Genomic DNA, 23,033 nt, shown 5'->3' with positions numbered 1-23,033 from the left:
TGCTCTGATTTCTTGTCAGCCTTTGTCTCATACTATGCTCAATTCCATTAACTGATGGTGCATTCTTGTGAACTAGAGCTTCTACCTGAATTTGTGCCTTCCAAGCTATTGGTTGGTATTTTTTTTTTTAGTTTTCACCAAGCTCGGCCAACCAAGATATCAGACTGCCCAGGTATTGTGATATTGTCAATCAATCTTTCATTAGAAGCTCAGTTAAGTTCTCTTTGCTAGGGCATGTTTGGAACTGCTCCACTTCAGAAAAAAAAAACAGCTCCACTCCACCAATTCGACCTTTCCGTAGCTCCACTCTACCAACTCCAGAAAGACATGAAGCTGCTGCACCTGTTTGGCTAACAACGTGACTCCAACTCTAGAAATTGTAGGAATCGGTGAGAATAGTCTTTCTTGCCCATCGTTGTTATATGTATATTGTTTTATTTTTAGGAGGACATACTGAACTTATCCCTGAAATTTATTTGGAGAATAGGAACCTATTTGGAGATTTTAGCTATGAAGTTTAGAGGAGGGGATCAAATAGGCCCTTAATCTACCACACTTTGTCCTGAATTATAGATCATTTTAGCTTTTTTAATACTTAACTTTTGTTACACACCTAGATATACAATATGTCTAGATACATAATAAAAGTTACGTATCTAGAAAGCCAAACCAACGAATAATTTAGAATGGAGGAAGTATAAAATAATTATTCTCTTCAACAAAAGGTTACAATATTTAGCTAATTGTTGATAGAAACTTTTAAAACTTAGAAAAACATTTCTTTTATGTGTGTTTCCCAATCACATCCCAACAAAATCTAAAAATTTTGGAGTGTGAGCGAACGAATTACAACCGTACTCCTACTGTACATTATTGCTTCGGGAGACCCTGAGAGCATCTCCAAGAGTATCCTATTTTTTACTCCTAAAAACAAGTAGTTTTGCAACTTCTAAAATGATATTGGAATAAAAAGAGAAGGTCGTCTCAAGAGTTTCTAATAATCCACTTCTAAAATATAAAAGACAATTTTACATCGGGAATCCTATAATATTTCTAAATTATTGTAACCACTTTTATATATTCTTTGTCTCTCGTACATTTACATCAGGAACTCTTTTCTACTCCTTATTCTTTCTCACATCCTTCCACCTTTAGATTGACCTATCGATACGCACGGAAAGCAGTATCTGCATGACAGAGGAGCCGCGCAAAGTTATGCGGAACGGGGGTGGATTTTTCAAGTGCGTAAATTTTAGGAGGAAGTATTAGGAGTTGTTGGAGAGGGATTTTTTTTCTTATCTTTCTTAAAATCAAGGATTAGGAAAGGATTTAGGAAACTCTTGGATCTCATAATCCTTGGTTTTTAGCAAGATGAGAAAACCCCCTCTCCAATAACTCATAGTCTATCCTCCTAATCTCTAGAACTTAGGAAAAGTCAACATGTTCCGTGTAAAGTTACGCGCTTCCGGTGGAAGGTCAAGCGCGTGTTTGTCGGCCAATCTAGAGGTGGAAGGTCATGGAAAGAATAAAGAGTAGGAAAGGGTTCCTGATACAAATGTACAAGAGAGAAAAAATATATAAAAGTGGTTAGGATAATTTAGAAATAGTATATGATCTTTATGTAAAATTATCTTCTATATTTTAGGAGTGGATTATTACAAACTCTTGGAGATGGCCTTCTTTATGCCTTCCGATACTTTTTTAAGAGTTGTAAAACTTTATGTTTTTAGGAAGAAAATATTGAGTACTTTTGGAGATGCTCTTACGCCCTATTTGGATGCTAAGAATTTGGAGGACTAGATTTTTTTTCCATTTCTATATCACGGAGTAATAAAAATAGGAGAAATTGGATTCTCATTTTCTATATGGATTCACAATTACAGGATGGTTGCCGACTACAGCGCAACGGTCGGTAAGGGACAGAAGAGGAAAGATGGAAGACCTCATAGCTCAAGGAGAGCAACATGGGCCGTTTGGAAGGTCGAAACGTCTCAAATTCTATCTAGAAATACTAGAATCACTTCCAAACGGTAAAAAGAGCAAAACGGTTTCTGTCCATAAACAATTGAAATTACCTACACATGGGAAATGGCCAGGGAGTGGTTTTGCATGATTCTGTTTCTTACTTCTCCTGTATACTAGCAATTGTATATTTTTTAGGCAATTCATTTTTAGTGCAAGAAGCTTAAAGGGATTGTATTTAAGTTGGTCTTTGCCCACAAAAAGTTCTTAATTTTTTTTGAAAAAACAGTTTTTCGTTAATCAAATTCCAACCTACTAGCCAAACGATTCTATGAAATGATTTTGGTTCACCGTTATAAACGTTTCCTGCCAGAATCTAGATCCAAAATGTTTTTTATGAAAATCTATATCCCTACCAAGACTTGACAAGGGTCGATAGCGTTGGAGTGGGCTCCACTTCCAGAAAAATGACATAATACAAAGATGAATATAGGCTGAGAGAGACTAGCTCACACCTAGATTCAGGATGGAATCTCCTATTTCAGTTCTAGAGGGTGGCAAGCCAAACATGATTGTGGAATCAATTCCAGTTCTATGGTTTCTGCTCCAAATGAATGATGCAAACGGGACCTAAAAGAAATCTTACTACAGCATGACAAAACAAATGATATCACTTGCAAATGATCGAGATATGAAAATTACTCAAGAGACTCACTACTGGATGCAATTCGATAGTGCATGCAAAGGCTTAATCTTATTCATCAATTTGGAAAAGCGTGTCAATTCTTGGCGTAATCTTTGATCCACCAGAATATTCTACACAACGATTTTGGAATTAGACAGTGACCACAAGTAGTAAAAAGGTGCTCCACTAGACCACTACACAATGAGCTTCCTGGCGGCTTCGGTGACCCCTCCCAGGCCGATTGCGGTGAAGAAATTAATGGCAAAGCGCGTGTTCTTGGTGCAGTCTCTGGGGAAGAGGGCGTCTCGCACCGCGGTGTCCTCGCCGTTCATCTTGTTGCTAAGCGCCCGTATCCCGAGCTGCTCCACGAGGTCCTGGAACAGCATCTTGATGAAGATGCGTGACGACGACGTGGTGTCGTCCTCCGTGACCCTGACGCGCCCAAGGATGGCGTGCCACGGGAGCGCGTCGGCCGCCAGCAGGTGCGCGTAGAGCCTGGCGGAGGCGCGCAGCTCGTCGGTCGCCATGCGGTGCGCTGCCGAGTATTGCCCGGCGAAGCAGGCCTCGAAGCCGGCCTGCTACGCGCGGTCGATGGCGCACAGCCGCTGGGCGAGGCCGTAGTAGCTCGTGTACGACTTCTCCTTCTTGCAGCACTCGACGAGCACGGTGCAGAGCTCCAGCTCCTGGCCGGGTCGCACGACGGACAGGAGCTTGTGCCCGGCTTCCTCGGACCCGACGCTCGACATGAGTGTGAGGTATATGGTCCGCCGGAGGTTGATTAGATCGGTGTCGGTGTCATCGCGGATGGTCAGCTCGGTTTCGGCGGACTCGTCACCTGATGCTTCGTCGTCGTCGTCGCTGCACTGATCCTGATCCTGATCCAGATTTTCGTCTCCGGCTGATCCGATTATGGTTCTCTTGAGGTCCTCGTACGCTGCCTCGTCTTGCGCGAAGGAAGGGCTGGGCTCAAACACGTCAAGATGGACCTCCGGATCGAGCTCATCACCATGCTCGAGCGACGAGGAGAGCTCCACCTGATGAGTCACCTGGTCGTCTGCCTCGATGAGATCCAGCTCTGCCCGGACGGGAGGGTGACCCCGGAACCGCGCTTTCCGGATGGCAAAGAGATCCTCGATCATGAACTGGACGCGTTTGTCGATGTCGCCGTCGTGTAGGATGCCGCGCAGGTTGTCGAACACGGCGTCGAGCCCTCGCGGGCACGACTCGCCGAGCGCGGCGCCGCACTCCCTGGCGAAGCCCACGGCGACCTCCACGGTGCCGTCCGTCGGCCGGTCGAGAAGCAGCGCAAGGACCTCGAGCGCCAGCAGGTCGTGCGCCACGCCCTGGTTCACCAGGTGCGCCACGAACGCGGCCGCGGCCGCCAGCTGGTGCCTGTTGCCGCTGGCGTGGGCCCGCCTGACGCGGAGCACGAGGCGGACGAGGAGCAGCCGGCCGACGCAGGGGAGCCTGGCGTTCACGACCGCCGCGAGCGCGGCGAAGACGTCCGTGAAGTCCGGGCAGGCCGCCTGGGACCTGAGGAGGGCGCGGCAGAGGAGGCCGCGCCCGCGCACCAGGTTCTCGGCAAGCAGCTCCGGCGCCACGTGCCGGACGTTGGCAGCGGTGGCCTTGTTGACGAGGCCGGTGATGCTCTTCCTCAGCGCATTCCAGCTGCGGCGCTGGTATTCGGCGCTGGCAAACTCGCCGGCGTCGTCGTCTTCAGCGATGGCCCGGTACGGAGGGACGTAGATGCCGCCGCGGCGCTTGCTTGACGGGCGCGCGATCTGTTCCTCATCGCCCGTGCTCGGACGCTTGCGGCTCACGTCGCCTCTGCGCTCCATGTACCCCTCCTCCTGTTGGTGTTTACCAAGATGAGATTGCTACGACTTGCTCCAAGCCTCCATCCGATATAGATAGGAATAGGAAGGGAAATCTGCCGTGTTTGTGAGAGGGGTGTCCTACTCGGTCACGGTCACCGAGTAGGACACTCGAGGCTGGCGTTGAAGTCCCGCGCGGGGAACTTGGCGGAGACCGACCCAACCTCGAAGACGAGCTGGTCCCCGTCGGCACGGATCCCCGTGATGGACCACCAGCGGAAGAAGGCCCTGACGCGGATGCCGCTGAGGCCCGAGATGCGGCGGTCGTCGAGCCGCCCCGTGAGGCGGTTGTTAAAGGCGGCGAGGTAGCTCCCGGCGGGCAGCACGATGCGGCAGCTGGAGTGGAGGTCGACGGCGAAGTCCCCGGACCCGGTGTCGAGCGTGTACCCCCGCACGTTGGCCGGGAGCAGGCCCCGCGGGAAGCCCCGGAGGCGGAGCTCGTCGTAAGCGGTGCTGGTGGTAGTGGCCGGGAGGGAGGAGGAGACAAACGACGAGCGGGGGGCTGCAGCCGTGAGGTTGGAATCGGTGGGGGACTGCTGCGGTGGTGCTTAGACGGACAGAACATATGCCTAACGTTTTGATTAGGGTACCTGTCATATCGGATGTTTGATACTAATTAGGAGTATTAAATATAGTCTAACATATTGTTAAATCATGGACTAATTAGACTTAATAGATTTGTCTCGCGAATTAGTATAGGGGTTCTGCAGTTAGTTTTATAATTAGCTCATGTTTAGCCCTCCTATTTAGCGTCCGAACATCCGATGTGACCCTACTTTAGTACCTCGTATTGTCTGTTCTGGAGATGTCTAATGAGTAAACAAAACCTATGAATGCATGAAAATAGCGTGACTACTACACAACATAGAAAAACATTTTTTTTGGAAAAAGAGGTAGTATTTTCTCATGACAAAATACATTTGAATCATGATATACACGCAAAATTAAAACGAAGAGCATTGTACCATATGTCTAAATGTCAATGAAGTAGGTACACGTGTGGCGACGAGATTGAAAGAACAGAGAAGGCGAGGGGTGAGAGATAACGGGTGTGGCCACAAACCATTGTGGTTTGTATTTATTGATCCTCACCCGTGACTAATGGCGCCCTGTTTGTTTGGGTTGATTTGGATTAAGCCATGGCTGAAAGTATTGTTGGCTGGTTTGGTATGAAAGAAAAATATTGTTCATTGGCTGATAAGCCAGATATGAGCAAGCGAACAGGCCTATAAAATACTGTTCGGTTGTACAACGCTGAGGGTGCAGCTGCTGCCGCTCGTGTTTTATCTACTGTAGTAGCTGCAGCAAAGCAGGCTTGCTTGCTGGCTGCTTTGCTTGCTGGCTGCACAGCTGGAAGAAGCACAGCCGAACAGAGCCATTTTCTGGAGATCCCTTGAGGAGCTACACAAAATTTTTGAAGTTGGCTCTTAGATTTTTTTTTATGGAGTTGAAGATAGAGGTGTTTAGCTTGAAGATTTGAGAGTGGAGTTGAAAAACGTGGAGTGAAGCAAACCTTTTCAGGTTTAGATGGCAAAGTCAAGCTAGTTGCAGTCCATTACTTTTAATGTGGTGTTGAAAGCTCAGTGCCTCCTACGTTGCTGAAGAACTAAAGTTCAAGATTCTTACAGAGTATTTAGTCCCCTCAGCATGGCATTGAAATGTCTCAAATAAAGTCTGATTTCGGTTATTCAAGCATTATTCATTTGTACATGCTCCACCGACCGAGCATGGTGGTGACATCACAAGGAAGACCAGCCAGCTCAGTGATCATCACTAGAGAGGCCAGCTCGGGCCTTGTTTAGTTCACCCCAAATTCCCAACTTTGGCACTATGCAAAAAAAAGATTCCCCAACACATCAAACTTGCGGTACATGCATGGAGTACTAAATGTAGATGAAATTAAAAACTAATTGCACAGTTTTGTTGTACTTTGCGAGACGAATCTTTTGAGCCTAATTAGTCAATGTTTGAACAATAATTCACAAATACGAACGGAACGCTACAGTGTGCTACAGTACTGGCACAGTAATTTTGACACTTCAAAATTGAGCAACTAAACAGGGCGTCGGTGATCATCACATCGAGTCGATGCAGGCAGATGTACCGTTGAGGCGTTGACCAGCAATTTTGGTAATTGAATTTTTTCTTCGGTCAGAAATAGTATAATCTAATCCTGATAAGCAATGTTCTGTAGACCAGCAATTTCGAGTAAGCCTGGAGCGGGCCCGCCTGTCAGTAAGCAATCTGCACGTATCACACTGGAGAGCATACGCCGGTACGGGAAGCTCCACACCAAATTGAGCGAATGACACGTGGGCCCGACTTCCCCTCCCCGATTTAAGGCCCCACATACCAGTGGAACACTCCGCAGCCTTCCAGTACCCTCCCACCGTCCCACGCGCGGCCCGCTCTCCCTGCCCGCCAGCGCCACACTGGGCGGGAAGCCCCAAAACGGCAAAATTTCAAAAAACTGTCCGCCTCCTTCCGCTGCAAGCTTCCCGTCCGCTCCCACTGCCACGGCGGCCGCACCCCGCGCACGCTCCCAGGCCCCACCGCTCAGCCTCAGAATCACCGCTCTGGGACCACGCCCAAACCGAGGCGGCGCCAAGCGCCCGCCGACCAGTCCCCCGAACCGCATTCCCACTTCAATTCCCCATCGCTCCCGAAAGGCCCCTCCAAATTTCGAACGGACGAGGCTGGAACGGAAGCCGAAACCCGAGCCACGCCGCCGACGACATGGCTGGGCCGTGGTGATCTCCGGCGGTTGGGGGGTAGCGGTGCGGCGTGCGGGGATGGATTTCGCGGGGATGAAGCGGCGGGAGCTGCAGGCGCTCTGCAAGCGTCACGGCCTCCCCGCCGGCGGCACCAACGCCGCCCTCGTCGCCCGCCTCGACGCCGCCCTCTCGGTAAGGACGCAACGCTCGCCTCACACAGTAACCCTCGCTGCTCGGTAGCCGCCAAGTGCTCGCAGGAATGCTCCGCGAGTTCGATTTGTTTTGGCTTCTTGGTAAGTGGTTGGGGGTACTGCTCCTTCTAATGCTGTTGGGTTTGCTCTGCAGGGGGCCGCTGGTGCGGAAGAGGAGGAGGATGTGGTCGGAGTAGCAGCGAAGAAGGGGTGTCTGAAGCGCTCGGTCGGAGATGCTGGCGAGGCGAAGAAGGTCACTTTTGCGGTGGAGGAATCCAGGGGAAGGGGAAAGTGTCACGATGCTGGTAGTACTGATTCTGCTGCAGATGACGGTTTTTCTGCAGAGGCAGGTGCAAATGTCACGGTAAGGCGGTCCAGGAGGAATTCTTTGACTGCTGCCGAGGCTGAGGAAGTAGAAGCAGCGGTCACTGTTGGTAGGAAGCGGAAGCTGAGGAGCCAGGAGATTGCTGAGGACGTTGCTGTCTGTGCTCAGGTTGTAGTTTCTAGCAGAGTCACAAGAAGGTCGAGCTTGTCCGGGACCACCGTTCTGTTGCCTCCTGCTGTTGAGAAGAAGAGAGGGAGGGGGAAGGCAGCAGATAGTAAGGATAAACTTGTCGCTGATGCTCAAGATTCGTCTGTGGCAGCGTCACCTGCAGTTGTGGAGAGTAAGAGAAGCAGGAGGAAGGGAGAAAACTGTGAGCCTGATGTGAATAAGTCTGCTAAGGTGGAAGTATCCACTAGGACCACAAGATCTCGCTCAGTAGAAGCTGTTGTGATGTCCCCCACTGTGGTTGAGAACAAGAGGAGGAGGAAGACAGGCGATGCACAACCTGATGCAGAGCTTCCTACAGTTCCAGAGGTGCCTAGAAATGATGCTCCTGTCACCAGGTCTTTGAGGAACAGAGTTGTCCAGGTTAACAACAGTGTGGTGGAGGAAACTCACACTAGCCAGCTGCTGGAAAACAAGATGCAGCCTAGTAGACCAGCTACTCGCAGGCATCAACAGGTTGCATCTTCTGTGGAGGAAGAAAAACAAGAACAACTTGCTGCTACTAGTAAGGCACCCCCATTGAGGCGACCAGGGAAAAACAATTCTGAGGTCAGTAATGCAAATTCAGAAAGCAACAAATTGAGTAGTACTCTAGTGGAGGCCAAAGACTCAAAAACTGCTCAACTGTTGACACGCCATAATGCTAAGGATGAAGATGTGGAGAAGCAACCAATAGTCAAAGAACCTGTTAGGCGATCAACACGTAGATCTGTTGTCTCAGCTATGCTTGATAATGAGAAGGACCTATTTGAAGAAAAGAACCCTGAAGCACATGTTAGGAGATCAATGCGGAAATCTATTGTGCCGGTTAAAGATATCAAAGGTGCTGGTGAAGAGAGTCAGAATGCTAAGGGTGAAGATGCCGCGAAGCAGCCAGCAGTTAAAGAACCTGTTAGGCGATCAACACGTAAATCTGTTGTCTCAGTCATGCATGAGAAAGAGGAGAAGGATCTCATTGCAGAAAAGAACCTGGAAGCACATGTTAGGAGATCAAAGAGGAAATCTGTTGTGCCAGCTAAAGATATTGAAGGTGTTGGTGAAGACATTCAAAATTCTAAGGGTGCAGATGTGCAGAAGCAATTAGTTGTGAAGCAACCTGTTAGGCGTTCATCACGTAAATCTGTTCTGCCGGATATGCTTGAGAATGAGAGTGGATTTCTGGTTGCAGAAACGAATGCTGAGGCACATGTTAGGGGATCAACACGGAAGTCTGTTCTTCCTAATATGCTTAATAAGGAGAACCCAGATCACAGCAAAATGGCCAGAAATGAGAATTTTGAAATTGGTAAGTGTGAAGATGAGAAGCAACAAAAAGTAAAGGAGCCTGTTAGACGATCAAGGCGATCTGTTGCCACAGTGATGCTTGAGGAACAAAATAAGAGTCTTCATGAGGGAAAAATGACAACAATTCCTATGAGGAGATCAACACGTAAATCCGTTGCTCTTAATGTAGTTGAAAAGGAGAGAACGGATCACACTGAAGAGGTTGGAAGCGAACAACTAGGAGTTGGAGCAACGAAGCTGAAGGTAACAGATCAACTTACAGATGGTGCTGTGGCTGTTGTTGCTTCTGGAAACGAATTGCAGGTAGAAGTAGCTGTGCAGAACAATCAAGGCCTGCAGCAGTCAACAGGCAAATCTTCAGATCATAATTTATCTGATGGTAACGAGAGACATCCTGGTTCAGACAAGTATGCGTCATGTGAGAGAGTTGGTGAAGAGGGCTTGAAATCGAGAAAACAGAGGTCTTCAATGGAAATATCATCTTCAGCCAATGATTCCTGGAATGCAGAGGATTTTAGTGGACCGAAATTCAGGAAGCAACAGAGCGCACAAACCCCAAGTGAAAAAGATTATACAGGGGCTAACTATGATAAGCCACTGAGAACACAGCAGGCATCAAATTCCACATCTTCAAAGGGAAGGTCTTCAAAGAGGAGACGGACAACTGCTCCGGAAGAAGTTATGTTTGCCGAGGAGGCAAAAGATGACATGGTTATAAGGGAAGCAACAAAGGACACACATAAAGTGTCTAATGAATATAGTAAGGAGTCTAGTAGCAGAATTCAAGAAATCTGTCAGGTTAATGCCACAAGAGAAGAGATCTCTTCAAGTCCATTGCTTGGAACAGTAACACTCCCTGATGAGATTTGCTCAGCGCAGAGTATACATAGGGTGATACCTGGGTCAGGATCTGGTGACGCTGCAAAGGAAAGTTCAGATAAGAGTAAACAGCCTCAGGAACACTCTGACATTCAAGCTGATGATAGCCATTTATCTGAAACAAGAAATGGGGAAGTGGATCAATCATCAAGCATTGGTGAACTACTCCCACACAATTGTTTTGTCTCAGAGGACAAACCATTGATGGGTGAAGGTGAGGTGAACATGGGTGCTAAGGGCATCTAGTTGTTAGTTTATTACCTGCATTGCCAAATTTATAGGCTTTTACTATGTTAATTTTATCTGTTGTAGCCAAGCATCATCAAAATATAATTTATTTATCTTCTTTGGATGCCCAAAAGCTGGCATATAAGTAACTTGCATTGATTTTGTGAAGTTGTAATGGACTATAGGCAGCCTTGGTCTTTGAAAAACATCTGGAGATTTGCAACTGCTACGCCTATAGTCTACTATCATTTGTTCTCCAGACGTTGTTATCTATATGCCAGCTTTTTGTGATTTGGCTGCCTATAGTCCATTACTGTTTGTTCTCTGATAATTGTGCTGACATATTTATTTTTCCATTCCAAACAGTCTCTGGTTCTTATGTAAATCATCACCAATACATTTGCCCTGCTGACCATGACGAAATTTGCTCATTAACCTTTGTCTTTTTCTAATACTATCGTACTGTTGAACAGCTTCTGAATCTGCCCTACCAACGTCAGACAGTAATCCAGAAATTTGCTGTGATGTGGTTTCTGAACAAAGCGTTCAAACTGCTGATCTGGGGAGATGTCCCAGCAATGGTGGAAAAGGGAACCCTGTTTTGACAAATCTGCACTCAGATAGTGCTGCTGACGATAGGATTCTTCCAGTACTGAATGATGGTAAGGGATGTTCATCAGATGGAAGACATTCGTCATTAGGTCTCGAGTTTCTGTTTACAGAAGTGTGCAAAGAAAGCTGTTCCAGAAATGTCGAAAATACTGCTGTAGAAGTTGATGGTGGAAACAAATCTAGCACTAGTGTATCTCCTGGTTTCTGTGTGGGCTCAGATTGTGGTCTGGAAGATGAGGATGTGCAACCTACTGGATTTGATGCTGATAAGAAACTTGATGTGGATCAGGATGTTGCAGAAGAAGGTATGAATCTTTCATTAGACTTTCTGATATTAATTGGTCACCTATATTTTTTTAATGTATCCTTTCCCCCCTTCCCAGAAGTTGTTGCTGAGGAGAAAAGTTATGATGAACATGTTGCTTCCAAAACTGACCTAAACACAAAGTTAAATGGTGAACTTACTGGTCTTGATATGGAATCGGATTGTGGCATTGCTGAAAAGAACGTGAGGCTTGTTGCAGATAATCCTGATGAAGAAGAAGCTACAATTCAGGTCCTGCAGGGTTATGTACAAGAAGGTAAGCACCCACTGTGTGATATGTGGATAGTTAGTCTTTGAGTTGTACCATTAGGTGTTGTTTGAGAGTAATGCATACATGTGTGTCAGGTGATTCTGAGAAGCCTTCGCAATTTTCAGCAACACCAGAGTGTAAACATGAATGTGGTTTGCCTGAGGAAACAGTATTGCACTCAAAGGAGAACAAGGGACGGTTATCAATTGCAGAACAATCACCATTTGGCCTACAATTCCTGTTCTCGAAGGAAAGCATAGAAAAATCTGTGGAGTATGGTGCCCTTGCTTCTGCAACAGTTCATATGGAAAATGGATTTGATGAATTAAAAGATTGCCATGTGAAGTGTATACTCCAAAAAACTCATGCGTCAGAACCTTTTTCACACCATGATACTGATGAAGGTAGTCGTTCGGTTTCCAAAAGTGATGTTTGTATGTGCACATCCCAGCAAGATAATGGAATAGAAGGTATAATACCACATTCCTTTTCTTCTTTTATTGTTTTTTTCTTCATAATTTCCTTCAGTTCCTGCAACCTATAGCTATGAGGTATGTTCTGTCATTTAAATGATACCCATAAGCTGTTCATTTTCTTAGGTTTATCGAAGGCTAGTCTTGATGAAGAATGGGTTTCATCAGGCTTTTTGTTGGATGCAAATCACATAAAGGAGTAAGTATAGTCTTTTCACTAAAAGTTCATATGTTATGGAAATGGTACGTGTTTGATCATTTTAAGATGGGAAATTCAATTTTGTAGTGTAACTAATTCTGAGGAAGCGGCCTGCAAGGGCGAAGGAAGTAAGAAGCCTGCCCATTCTGATGACCTTAAAGCTTCATCTGGAAAAACAGATGTCAAGGGGCCAGGTACATCCTATATTTTTTTTGATTGGGTACTTCCTTTATTGATTCTACAATTCAATTACTCTTAATTTAGAAAACATATATCTAAGGTCTTTGTTCATTCAACACAAATTTAGTGGCATCTCATCATACTAAAAGCATGATCACATATATTTTAAGTTTTGACAGTATTTTTTCCCCATAACCTACTGCAGGTGATAATCCATATAGTGTTACTGACACTGTATTCAACAGCGCCCTGCATGCTCCTGCCAATGACAACTATGATGCATGTTTAGATTCCAATACTGAACTAGTGCAGCAGGGTCATAAAGACCGATGCAGTGAGGACACGGAAGAACGATTTGCTTCCAAACCCTGGACAAATGATATTATTGAGGATGCAATTGGCAAATACAGTGGAACTGGAGTTGTACTGCTCCCGGCTGAAGAAAGATCACATGTACAAGATGGCCAACTTAACTCCAAGTTGGAAGGCACAAAAGTTTTAGACTCTGGCCTTAATTTCAGTAAGGATATTAGTAGCATTTTGGATAATGGATCTGTTGTGGGCAGTATTGGTGAAAGAACTCTATCTAGTTCCGGTTTACCAAAAGATTCGTCCATAGAATATAATCTACGACAGGAGGTTTTAGATGGCTCCTCAGCGGAAACATTTCTTGATGGGTCCAATATTTGTGGGGGAAAAAATGTTTCTAGAGTAGGTCAGTAAATCACTTTTTATAAACACTTAAATTTCCTACTAGTACTATTGCTTTTCAATCGCTAAAAAAAACTCCCTAATGTGTATTTGTTCAAATGATGTGCCAGATACTATTGAAAATCCTTCATTTAATTTAGCAACTCCTGGTTATAAGCATGAAGGTGCTTTGTCTGAGGAAGCAGTACGCACAATGAAGAAATATGCTGGAACATGCTCATCAAATCCCAGAGAATTACTCATGGACCTGCAGGCCCTGTTCTCAAAGGAAAACATTGAAGAATCTGATTCGCAGGATGGCCTTGCATTCGCTGAAAGTCCCGGAGATGAATCGATTGATGTTAAACAACGGGTTGAGGTACATCTTGGTTCTAATCTGTCTCAGTTTGAATCAACTCATCTCTTGGATGGACTGATTGGGTGTTCCAAGACTGAAGTGCTGCATCAGGGTCATAAAGATGGATGCAGTGAGGATAGGGAAGAGCAAGTTGCTTCTGGACCCTGCGCAAATGATATTGTGGAGGCTGCCGCTGCCAGATACATAGAAAGTGGAGTGGTGCTGCTTCCATCCGAAGAAAGATCAAATTTGAAAGATGGGCAGCTTAACCCCAAGAAGGAAAGCACAATAGTTATGGAATCTGGCCTTAACTGTAGTAAAGATGTTACTAATACTTCAGACAATGGGTCTGTTGTGGACATCGTTGGTCAAAGGACTCCATCTGGTTCGGGTTTACCAGAAGATTATCGTACGGATCATAACCTGCAACAAGAGTTTTTAGATGGCTGCTCAGTGGAATCATCACTTCAAGGGTCCACCATATCTTCGAAGAAAATTGTTTCTGGTGTAGCAGGTAACTTGGTGTGATTTATAAACCCTAAAGTTGTCTTCTTAAAATTATTGCTTATTAATTAATGGTGTTTGTTCAAATGAAGTGCCAGGTACTATTGGGAATCCTTCATTTAGTCTAGCAACTCCTAATTATAAACATGAAGGTGCTTTGTCTGAGGAAGCAGTGTGCAAAATGAAAAATTATACTGGAACATGCTCGGCAGATCCCAGACATTTACTCATGGAGCTGCAGTCCCTTTTCTCGGAGGGAAGCATTGAAAAAATTGATCCGCATGATGATCTTGCATTTCCAAGTGCTGAAAGAGGAAGAAATGAACCTGTTGACACACTTGTTTGTTCAGAGCCTGATACAAACCAAGGCATTTGCAAAGATCTCAGCAGAGCTGAAGAAAAAGAGAGTTGCATGTCTATTTCCGTGCAACACTATGAAAGTGGAGGTATAGTTTTATTTATATACAATCAACTTCTCATTTTGTTTGAAAGTATTCTGCTGTGCAATGTCATGTTGTCTAATCCTCACATAGAAAAAACTGACGATACTGTTTTACTTAGGGTTCTTGAGGTCGAGCCACATGAAAGATTGGGCAATGTCAGCCCAGATTGATTTGTCAGATGATGCTCGTCTTATTGAAAGGTAATTTTGTTTTGGATTACTAGAATTGCATACGTAATGAACCATGTGGACACTCCTTCAGTCATCTGATCATGCAATCACCATACCACAGGAATACTGGTGTTGAGGAAGTGCTTTGTGAGGAAAAAGAGAAAAGAAAGTCTATGCCTACTTCAGATAGTGATGTTCTCCATGAAAAATCACGCTCCAATGAACATGGTAAGCCTGAACTTGTTTGCTCACTCAGGGAAATATGTTTTGTTGATGTCTGCATTGTTTGGTTCAGATGTAATTTCTGTCTTTTAACTTTTTATACTGCTGTAGCATGTTTCTGTTTTGATCTGTCCTTAGACTATTTCATACATCTAACATTGCATCTGAACAGGCTTGTTGTACTAGTGAAACTCAAATTTGCAGCACTTATTTGGCAATAGATTATTTGCATATTACCTCATCATTCATCTCTCTTATGTTAGGAATTTGTCGATCTCATGGCCAGAAGCATATTGTTGAAATTAACTCCAAGCAATCGAGTTGTGATTCTGAGATGATCCATCAAGATCATAAAGAAGAAAACTATGAACCTAATGAAGACAAAATCCTTGAAAACGGTATGTATGAAGATGCCCCAGTTAAAGGAATAGAAAGTGCAATTATGCTGCCCTCAGTTGCTGGAACGTTGAAAATGCCTGTTGAGCAGCTTAAGACCAACCTGGGTGATGAAGGTGAGGAACACAGCTTTAGCTGTGGTCAAGATATGATTGAAATCTTCTGTACTGGGTCAGCGAAGAAGGATCTGTTCCCGTTGCCCAAGGACTACCATGTGGACTCTTTCCAGAAACAGGATGTCCCCGATGTCCTTTCTTTACTTCAATCTCCTGAAGAATCTGCAAATTGTCTTGAAGAGAGTGTTACAGGATCAGGTCAGTACTTATGATGACTTGCTTATATCTTCTTGACTCACCTAAACTCTAACAAGTCATCTGTAAAAGATTATCTCATGACTCTTTTACATCAGGACCTTGTCAGACTAGTGGGCAACAATGTATAAATGAAGTCAGCGGTATGCAGGTGACTTCTAATATTGAAGTGTTCCATCAAGGTCATGAGGAAAGCTATGAAAATAATGACGGCAAAATTACTCCTGGTATCCCTGCCAGCGGTGTGTCTGAAGCTGTAGATATTGAAAGATCGGAAACGGAAATAGGTCTGGCTCCTCCTGGAGGAACATCAGCATTGCCAGATGAGCAGCTTAACATGAAGGTTGAGAGCCACGAAGTTGATGAATACAGCTGTTGCTATGATGAGGACACTTCGAGCTTATTTGACACTGAATCGCTGTGCAGCAAAGCATCCAGTTTGGACAAAGACACTCACAAGGATCCTCCAAGTGATCTATCTACTCTGAGGTCCCCCGAAGTATCTACAGTTTTTCAGAACCAGTCTGTTCCAGGATCAGTAGGTATCATGTTGCTCGATCAGAATGTCCTGTTCAATTTCTTACTGTAGTATTTGCAGCACCTCTGACTCTACCCTTCCTTCCGTTTTTCAATTAGGAATCTGTCAAAGCAGCAGGCGAAGAGGTATAGATGAACTCCGTGCTAAGCTGCAGAGTTTCAAAGTTTCCAGCACCGTAAAAGGAAGCTACATTGCTATGAGCGCCCCTCGCCCGAAGCCAGGTGACAACCTGGGCCAATCTGCGATCGCCTTGCTCCGGAACAGGGAGAACGCACCTCCTGCTAAAGCAGGCCATCATGCTATGCCGAACCCTGATCGCTCGGTCGCGAAGGAGTCGTCAAGACTAGCGCTGCAGCCGATCAGTGGAAGACCAAGGGATCACTGATAGGTAGTTGGTCGTACACCGTAGTTTGTTGTTGACATTTCGCGTTTGTGTTCAACATTTGGTGGTGGTGGTGTTCAACCTTTGGTTGAAGATTATTGGGTGTGTTCGTGCAGCATGTAGTGAAGAAGCTGCTCTGTGCATTTGTTAGTATTTAATTAACGTAGTGTGGCCATGGTAGCAGTGTTTAAGAAGCTGGTAGTCGTGCAGATGGTTATGCAAGTGTTGCTTTGGTTTGTACCATTCCAGTTATCGTGGACAGATTTGTTATGGTCCATGGTGTTATTGATACCTGTATGCTTGCTTGAACTAATCTCTTGCGATGGCTTACGAGATGCGTGTTGCTGATCTCCTCAGTTTCATCTGTTCTGCTGACTTGAGCATCTGTCGTTTTTGCCTAATCGATCTGTTTTATTAGTACGGTGCTGCTAGTTTGGAAAGTGTATGTGCCCACTAGCCGCATTGTCACCGTCCTCTGTGTCGAAGCTGAAGCTTGGTTTGCGCGGTCGAGGAGGCAGGAGAGAATGAAGTAGCAGGCTATTCGGAGTAGAAGTTCCGCAGGTCGTTTGGCGTTCCGTGATCATGCATGCTCTGCAATGGATAGCAATCAATAGTGATCCACGATCCTTTGACATTCCCTTCCATGAACGCACGCATGCACTCACGTAGTCACGTACGCCGCCCACCCACAATTCAACCACGTACGTTATAGAAACTCCACTGAATCGTCGTCTGTCACTTTAATTCCGGCCACCTAGCGCTGCTATATAAAGAGATCTCGCTGCTGGACACCATAGTCACGAGCTCACGACGCGCAGCCTGCAGCCACTCCACTGCCGTAACACACATAGTAGTCGAAGCAAAGCAATGGCGCAGCTCCTACGTCTCGCCGCCGCCGTCGCGCTGCTCGTCTTCCTCGCCGCGACGGCTCCTGCGGCCGACGCTGGCCGGGGCGCCCCCACCTCCGCCGCCCCGCCTCTGGCGGCTCGCCTGCGCGCCTTCTCCGTCTCCCTCGACGGTGAACTTAAGATTAACTAGCTAGCTCGTTCTCCTGCTAACTTTTCTTGTTGTATCTAACAAACCTGATCTGTTCACGTGCAGAGGCCGGCGAGGACGGCGGCGGCGCCGGCGGTTTCGCGGAGTGCTGGGACGCGCTGACGAGGCTGGGGTCGTGCACGAGCGAGATCGTGCTCTTCTTCGTCAACGGCGAGTCGTACATCGGGCCCGAGTGCTGCGTCGCCATCCGCGGCGCCACGCGGCACTGCTGGCCCTCCATGCTCGCCGCCGCCGGCTTCACCGCCGAGGAGGCCGACGTCCTGCGCGGGTTTTGTGACGCCGAGGCCGCACACAAGGGCAGCCCGCCCCCCGCGGGGCCCGTCCCCGCGCCCGGGAAGCCTCTCGTGTGATCGTGTCGGGATCCTCCAATAAAAAAGCTCCGTGCCAGTGTCAATTTGCTTGGGCCTTGGGCTTCTACACGCGCACGTTTGCTGCTGAATATACACATTGTGTTTCTGGTTTTGTAAGAATGTGCCAACGATGATGGTGCAAGGCTAATAAAACGGATTGAGTGTACCAGCATGCTCATGATTGATGGTTCATTTCTTTCTTTCTTTTTCCTTTTTTTTTGGGGGGGGGGGGGGGGGGGGGGGGGGGGGGGGGGGGGGGGCGTGGTCAAAGGGTGCACAACCAAGCCAGCGTTTTGAGGCCGGAGCCGCACGTGGGCTCGATCGTTCGATGTGTTCTGAGGTTTGCAGCGGCCCACCACGCAGGACGATTTGGGCTGAGCCCTGTGAATTTGTTGTCCAGCCTCTCTTTCTTCTTAGGTAGACAGGGCACTATTGCGCTTTTTGTTCATCGTCCCTAGCGCTAGCGGCATAGCTACACTCAAGACTAAGACAAGAGAAATCCTTGCCACATTTCTTTTAAGAAAAGAAACGCAAAAAAAACCAAAAAAAATCTGGCTCGTTTTATGACACGAATTGGTTGCACGGAGCCGATCGAGTACACTACCAAGTGGCAACGTGCAGAGAGATGCTGCCCATCATCCGAAAGAGGCTCCACCGCACCACGGACAGCCACCCATTCTCTATTCAGCCATCGATCATCCATGTGTATCTTTCCAGTTCGCTGATCGATCTCTGCATCAGCATGGTGCCTGTCCATCTGTACCGCTACTGATAAGGGCTCTCCCTGGCGCGATTCGATGCAACGCCACATCGACCGGCCAGCAATAATGGAGATGGAGATGGAGATGGAGATGCAGGCCGGCAGCAGCTGCCTGCATTATTGATGCCTTCGATTGGATCCAAAGTTCCCAACCTACGTACCATCACTGCTTTGGATCGGTGCTAAAGGCACTCAGTCACCAAGCACAAATCTTGTTTTACTTGAATCATCTTTTCCCCGAGCTTTTACAAAGTTAAGTTGATGATTCTTCTTGTTGAACTGGTGCTTAGCTTAATTAGTTGGTGTGTGCTTCCCTACTGACCAGTCATGACTCATGAGTAGTATTCCATAACTGAAAATTACGTGCCTCTTTTCACTCCAACGAGGAAACCTTAATTTGTTTTTTTAGAAATTTTAGAATGGTTGGAAAAAATAAGAGTCGTCCATCCTGAAAAATCTAACGGTGGAAACAAAGGAAGTATTTGAAGAGAAGTACTAAAGATTACCAAATTGATAGGACAAAGTACCGAAAATAGTCTTTAAATTTATTTTTTATTTTTTTTCAAATTAGATAGAGCCTGTTCGTTTATGCTACTTTGCAGTGGCTTTAGCTGCAGCTGCAAATCCAAGTAGCTAAGCTGCTGCTTGCTGGCTGCAGCTGCAAAATAGTCGCAGCTCGCAGCGGCTTAAAAGAAGCACAAATGACCGCACATATAGTACACTATCTTGGTTTTCCTTCTCGTGGAGGACCTAGGTCCCATGTGTATTTCCTGTTTTTTTGTCACTTTATAATCGGCACTGATTGATTGATGCATAGAAGCTTCGAAGAACAACGCCCCTTGGTGAAAACAAGAAAATAGTGAACACGCTCTCGTTGTCAAGATAGAGTTATTAGGAAATGTCATCATTTAATTACAATTAGTTGGGGAATTCTGCCCCACAGATTGCCAAGTTGGTGTTTCTTTATTCTAAAAAGGAATGGAGATTTCTTTTTTCTGAATGTGTGGTTACAACGGATGGATGTATTAGCCCAATTTGCCAAACTCACCTTTAGTTAGTTGCAATGAACATATTACGTTTCTTAAAAATGTACAATAGATGTATTTATCATATATTCCTTGTCGCAACTAGGTGCTCACATGCTTGTGGATTTCGTTTTCAGGAGGGAACGGTCCATCTGCGGCATAATAATGACAGCACAGTGCACAACCGCAACAACACTTAGGATACAAAACACACTAATCATATAATTTCATATCCTAAAGAACCCACAAGTAGCTGATCAAGTGTGTATCCTACAGATTCGCAAAAAAAAAAGAAGTGTGTATCCTACAGAAAAATATGAATTCTGTCGCCAAAAATATCCGGAAAATGCCTATAATTCACGGCGAATTTATTCATCTTTGACATGAGTAGACAAAGTTGGGCGTTAAAATGTTAATTTCTATCTCGATCAGTCTACTAGACCTAGACAAAGTCTATTCGAATCAGGACCCCCAAATCAAAGAGGAATAAATATCTTGGTTTGGGTCGCCATCATTCCGTGTGATATGCGAGGGAAGCCATATCTAGCCTTTTGTTTAACCGGCCGACACCTTCTCCCTCTTGTGATGCAATTGCATCACATCGTTGATCATGCCTTTGCTCAAAGTTAATGCTAAAGGAGAAAAGGATTGCCAGAGATTGCTTAAGCCACAAACAATATCGTCATATTCATGCGAGATACAAATACCTGTAGATCACATTTTGATCTTGAGAACCAGCTTCCTTGATTTGCGTTAAAAGTTTGTGGAGAACTAATTTTCAGCTCCCTTGATTGCACAGATACCATGCACAATTGCACAAATAGTGCACTAGCAGTGAAGTTCATGGATATCCAATAATACAACTAGCTCAAATAGAATATTTTTACACGAGCGACTTTTCTTAGCGAATTATTCACAGATTTGATTTGATATGCAAAATATTGGCCGCTTCAAATAAATCTGTCATACCATTATATTTATATCTATGATTAGAGTGCTGATCGATCTCGGAATATTCTAGTAAGACGGATTATCCATCTGCCGACACTGTACGTCGACTTCGAGCGGAGTCAGCCAATCGCCAATTCAAGAGGTCGGCGGGGCCGTGCCGGCCACTACTATCGCGGGACCCACTGCCCGCTGCCCTACGGTACCCGGTCCGGTGCCGGCCGGTGGGCAGTGCACGTAGATTCATATGTGAGTACGGCATTTCTCATTTTGCTGTTGATTTTGCAGCCACGAAATATCGGAACATATATATTTTATGAATTATGACACATGTTGCATAGAACAACTTATTGTTGTGCATAAACCTACAGCAGTTTTGATAGTACAAGATAACCTTTTTCATAATGGCCAAAGTACCATACTTTCATATTATTGATTATTCCCTCCATTCGAAATTGTAGGTCGTTTTGGTTTTTTTCTAGATTCATATATATTATTATGCATCTAGACACAGTGTATGTCTAGGTGCGTAATAATATCTATAAACTAAAAAAGCTAAAACGATCTACAATTTGGAACGGAGGGAGCACTAAGCTTTTCTAAATATATATATTTTGCTATGTATTTAAATATAATATTATATCGAGATACATAACAAAAATTATATATTAAAAAACTAAAATAATCTATATTTTAAAATGGAAGGATCGTTGAAATTGCTCCATGACAGAGGTTGAAATTGCTGGTGAAGTTTTTCCTTGCACTTGTGGAGATAGATGGAACCATTTGCCAAGGACCGTCAAGTTGATCATGAATCCAGCGTCCACGGTTTCATAATGCGCTACGCAACAAAGTATGTACACGTGTCGGGTGTTTAGCTTATTATACGTGTACGTATTTCCACATCGCAATAACCCACGTCAGCAGTTAACGACCGTCCCATTCCGCTGGCCGGCCGGCTCTCCGCCTATATAACGCGAGCAAGTGCCGAGGTGCCAAGCAGCAACACAAGTAAGCCAAACACATCAGCTACCAAGCAAGCACCACCATCCTATTGTCACTCTCGCGCTTCAACAAGGCCGTCCCGTTTCATCCATGGCGGAGGAGAAGCACCACCACCACCACCTCTTCAACCACAAGAAGGACGATGAGGCGGCGGAGCAGCCCGCCGGCGGGTACGGCGAGTACACGGAGGCGACCGTGACGGAGGTGGTGTCCACCGGCGAGGACGAGTACGACACGTACAAGAAGGAGGAGAAGGAGCACAAGCACAAGCAGCACCTCGGCGAGGCAGGCGCCGTCGCCGCCGGCGCCTTCGCTCTTGTACGTCCTCCTCCTCCTCGATCTTTCGTGCTTCCTTCGTTGTGCTGATCAATCTTTAATTTCACTGTGTGATCTATCGGCCGCGACGCGAATGAACTTTGGCTCTGAGTTAAATAATTCCTTGTGTGCATGCAGTACGAGAAGCACGAGGCGAAGAAGGACCCCGAGCACGCGCACCGGCACAAGATCGAGGAGGAGGTCGCGGCGGCGGCGGCCGTGGGCTCCGGCGGCTTCGCCTTCCACGAGCACCACGAGAAGAAGAAGGACCACAAGGACGCCGAGGAGGCCGGCGGCGAGAAGAAGCACCACCACCTCTTCGGCTGATCTAGCTCATCTGCACCAGCACCGACGTGTATCTCTTGTCTACATAGTATGCGCTTCTTAATTTCTCCGCGTATATATATGCTGCGCGTGTGTGAGAGTGTGAGACTGAGAGGCGGGCCCGCGCGCCCGGTGTGTGTATTTTGGCTTTCCTGCGTACGTACATACATGTATGCGTGTGTTGAATAAGGGGGCCACGGGTTCCGTATACGTGGCTTCGTACGTGATCCGTCGTCATGTATCTATGTGTGTGTATGTCGTACAGTACGTACGAATGAAAAAATGTATGCAACTCTAATTTGCGTGGCTATACATTGCTTGTCGTGTCGTCGTGGGATGGATATACATATTGTTTTTTTTAAAGGGTGGCAAGAGAGTTGCCGCAAAGTTTTATTAAAGAGAAAAAAAATACAAAGATAAAAACTACTTGCAACCAGCCAGTGAGCGGTCACACCCGCAAACAACGAAAATGGGTATGCATACTTGCCAACTATAAGTATACCTCCATCCACTTTTGATCGTTGCATGACCAAAAAAAAAAGAAGGAATTCCAGTATTGAACGTCCCTTCATGGCCGCCTGTTTCGCGTCGGCTGCAATAAGGTGGCGCGAAGAGAGAGACCAACGATGCGTGGGAATCAGGAAATAGGAGCAGCAATTACGTGTCCAGTGACAGCAGATAATCACGAGGATTAAATGAAAAAGACGAGTTAATCATTTCTTGGTTTTGACGAAAAAATTATACACCGATCAAACATAGATGGGGAAAAACTTGCTACCACGCTCTCAGCATTACTCCGCAGTGTTTGTTAGTGATGGTTTATTTTACTT

The 23,033-nt window shown here is 45.9% G+C and overlaps 6 protein-coding genes across 11 annotated transcripts; 3 read left to right on the top strand and 3 right to left on the bottom strand.

Moving 5' to 3' along the window:
- Positions 1-2,696: 2,696 nt before the first annotated feature.
- On the bottom strand, positions 2,697-3,174 carry LOC140223335 (uncharacterized). Its single transcript, XM_072295004.1, has one exon. It carries the CDS (start codon positions 3,172-3,174, stop codon positions 2,842-2,844), a length of 333 nt encoding a protein of 110 aa, XP_072151105.1. The 3' UTR covers positions 2,697-2,841.
- LOC117865319 (pre-mRNA-splicing factor CWC22-like) lies at positions 2,697-4,611 on the bottom strand. The gene has a single exon (XM_034749483.2). The coding sequence runs from the start codon at positions 4,483-4,485 to the stop codon at positions 3,226-3,228; it is 1,260 nt and encodes a 419-aa protein (XP_034605374.2). The 5' UTR covers positions 4,486-4,611; the 3' UTR covers positions 2,697-3,225.
- LOC117864908 (uncharacterized) lies at positions 4,485-7,159 on the bottom strand. The gene is made up of 2 exons (XM_034748976.2): positions 6,875-7,159; positions 4,485-5,057 (listed from the first exon to the last, which is right to left on the bottom strand). Exons 1-2 carry the CDS (start codon positions 7,157-7,159, stop codon positions 4,617-4,619), a joined length of 726 nt encoding a protein of 241 aa, XP_034604867.1. The 3' UTR covers positions 4,485-4,616.
- A 5-nt stretch (positions 7,160-7,164) lies between these two features.
- LOC117863458 (uncharacterized) lies at positions 7,165-16,768 on the top strand. 6 transcript variants are annotated; one of them, XR_004642226.2, is made up of 16 exons: positions 7,165-7,427; positions 7,581-10,353; positions 10,841-11,284; positions 11,363-11,560; positions 11,650-12,024; positions 12,154-12,226; positions 12,314-12,420; positions 12,612-13,121; positions 13,228-13,968; positions 14,051-14,404; positions 14,520-14,601; positions 14,693-14,799; positions 15,057-15,503; positions 15,599-15,843; positions 15,927-16,038; positions 16,137-16,278. XR_004642226.2 is itself a non-coding variant. In XM_034747162.2 (15 exons), exons 1-15 carry the CDS (start codon positions 7,314-7,316, stop codon positions 16,421-16,423), a joined length of 7,026 nt encoding a protein of 2,341 aa, XP_034603053.1. In that variant the 5' UTR covers positions 7,165-7,313; the 3' UTR covers positions 16,424-16,768. The 6 variants fall into 6 exon arrangements, 4 of the variants coding, with proteins under 4 accessions (XP_034603053.1, XP_034603052.1, XP_034603051.1 ...); XR_004642225.2 differs by having other exon boundaries at positions 15,927-16,042; positions 16,137-16,275; XM_034747162.2 differs by having other exon boundaries at positions 11,680-12,024; positions 15,599-16,042; positions 16,137-16,768.
- A 519-nt stretch (positions 16,769-17,287) lies between these two features.
- LOC117864907 (egg cell-secreted protein 1.4) lies at positions 17,288-17,826 on the top strand. The gene is made up of 2 exons (XM_034748974.1): positions 17,288-17,438; positions 17,522-17,826. Exons 1-2 carry the CDS (start codon positions 17,288-17,290, stop codon positions 17,824-17,826), a joined length of 456 nt encoding a protein of 151 aa, XP_034604865.1.
- Positions 17,827-21,554: 3,728 nt separating this feature from the next.
- Positions 21,555-22,513, top strand: LOC117862452 (abscisic stress-ripening protein 5). The gene is made up of 2 exons (XM_034745930.2): positions 21,555-21,882; positions 22,018-22,513. The coding sequence occupies exons 1-2, from the start codon at positions 21,655-21,657 to the stop codon at positions 22,204-22,206; spliced, it is 417 nt and encodes a 138-aa protein (XP_034601821.1). The 5' UTR covers positions 21,555-21,654; the 3' UTR covers positions 22,207-22,513.
- The last annotated feature ends 520 nt before the right edge of the window (positions 22,514-23,033 follow it).

This window comes from Setaria viridis, chromosome 7, assembly GCF_005286985.2.
Source record: "Setaria viridis chromosome 7, Setaria_viridis_v4.0, whole genome shotgun sequence".
Lineage (NCBI taxonomy): Eukaryota > Viridiplantae > Streptophyta > Magnoliopsida > Poales > Poaceae > Setaria > Setaria viridis.
Note: the sequence above shows the minus strand (reverse complement) of the source record. Positions and strands in the feature narration are given on the sequence as shown.

Bases quoted from the DNA above. Each gene is read 5' to 3' on its own strand.
- LOC117864908 (XM_034748976.2), bottom strand. From the start codon at position 7,159: ATGCGGTTCGGGGGACTGGTCGGCGGGCGCTTGGCGCCGCCTCGGTTT. The intron at 5,058-6,874 runs GTATGTGGGGCC...GCACCACCGCAG, and splicing joins GGCTGCGGAGTGTTCCACTG to CAGTCCCCCACCGATTCCAA.
- LOC117865319 (XM_034749483.2), bottom strand. From the start codon at position 4,485: ATGGAGCGCAGAGGCGACGTGAGCCGCAAGCGTCCGAGCACGGGCGAT.
- LOC140223335 (XM_072295004.1), bottom strand. From the start codon at position 3,174: ATGGCGACCGACGAGCTGCGCGCCTCCGCCAGGCTCTACGCGCACCTG.
- LOC117863458 (XM_034747160.2), top strand. From the start codon at position 7,314: ATGGATTTCGCGGGGATGAAGCGGCGGGAGCTGCAGGCGCTCTGCAAG. The intron at 10,354-10,840 runs GTGAGGTGAACA...ACTGTTGAACAG, and splicing joins CAAACCATTGATGGGTGAAG to CTTCTGAATCTGCCCTACCA. The intron at 11,285-11,362 runs GTATGAATCTTT...CCCCCTTCCCAG, and splicing joins TCAGGATGTTGCAGAAGAAG to AAGTTGTTGCTGAGGAGAAA.
- LOC117864907 (XM_034748974.1), top strand. From the start codon at position 17,288: ATGGCGCAGCTCCTACGTCTCGCCGCCGCCGTCGCGCTGCTCGTCTTC. The intron at 17,439-17,521 runs GTGAACTTAAGA...GTTCACGTGCAG, and splicing joins CTTCTCCGTCTCCCTCGACG to AGGCCGGCGAGGACGGCGGC.
- LOC117862452 (XM_034745930.2), top strand. From the start codon at position 21,655: ATGGCGGAGGAGAAGCACCACCACCACCACCTCTTCAACCACAAGAAG. The intron at 21,883-22,017 runs GTACGTCCTCCT...GTGTGCATGCAG, and splicing joins CCGCCGGCGCCTTCGCTCTT to TACGAGAAGCACGAGGCGAA.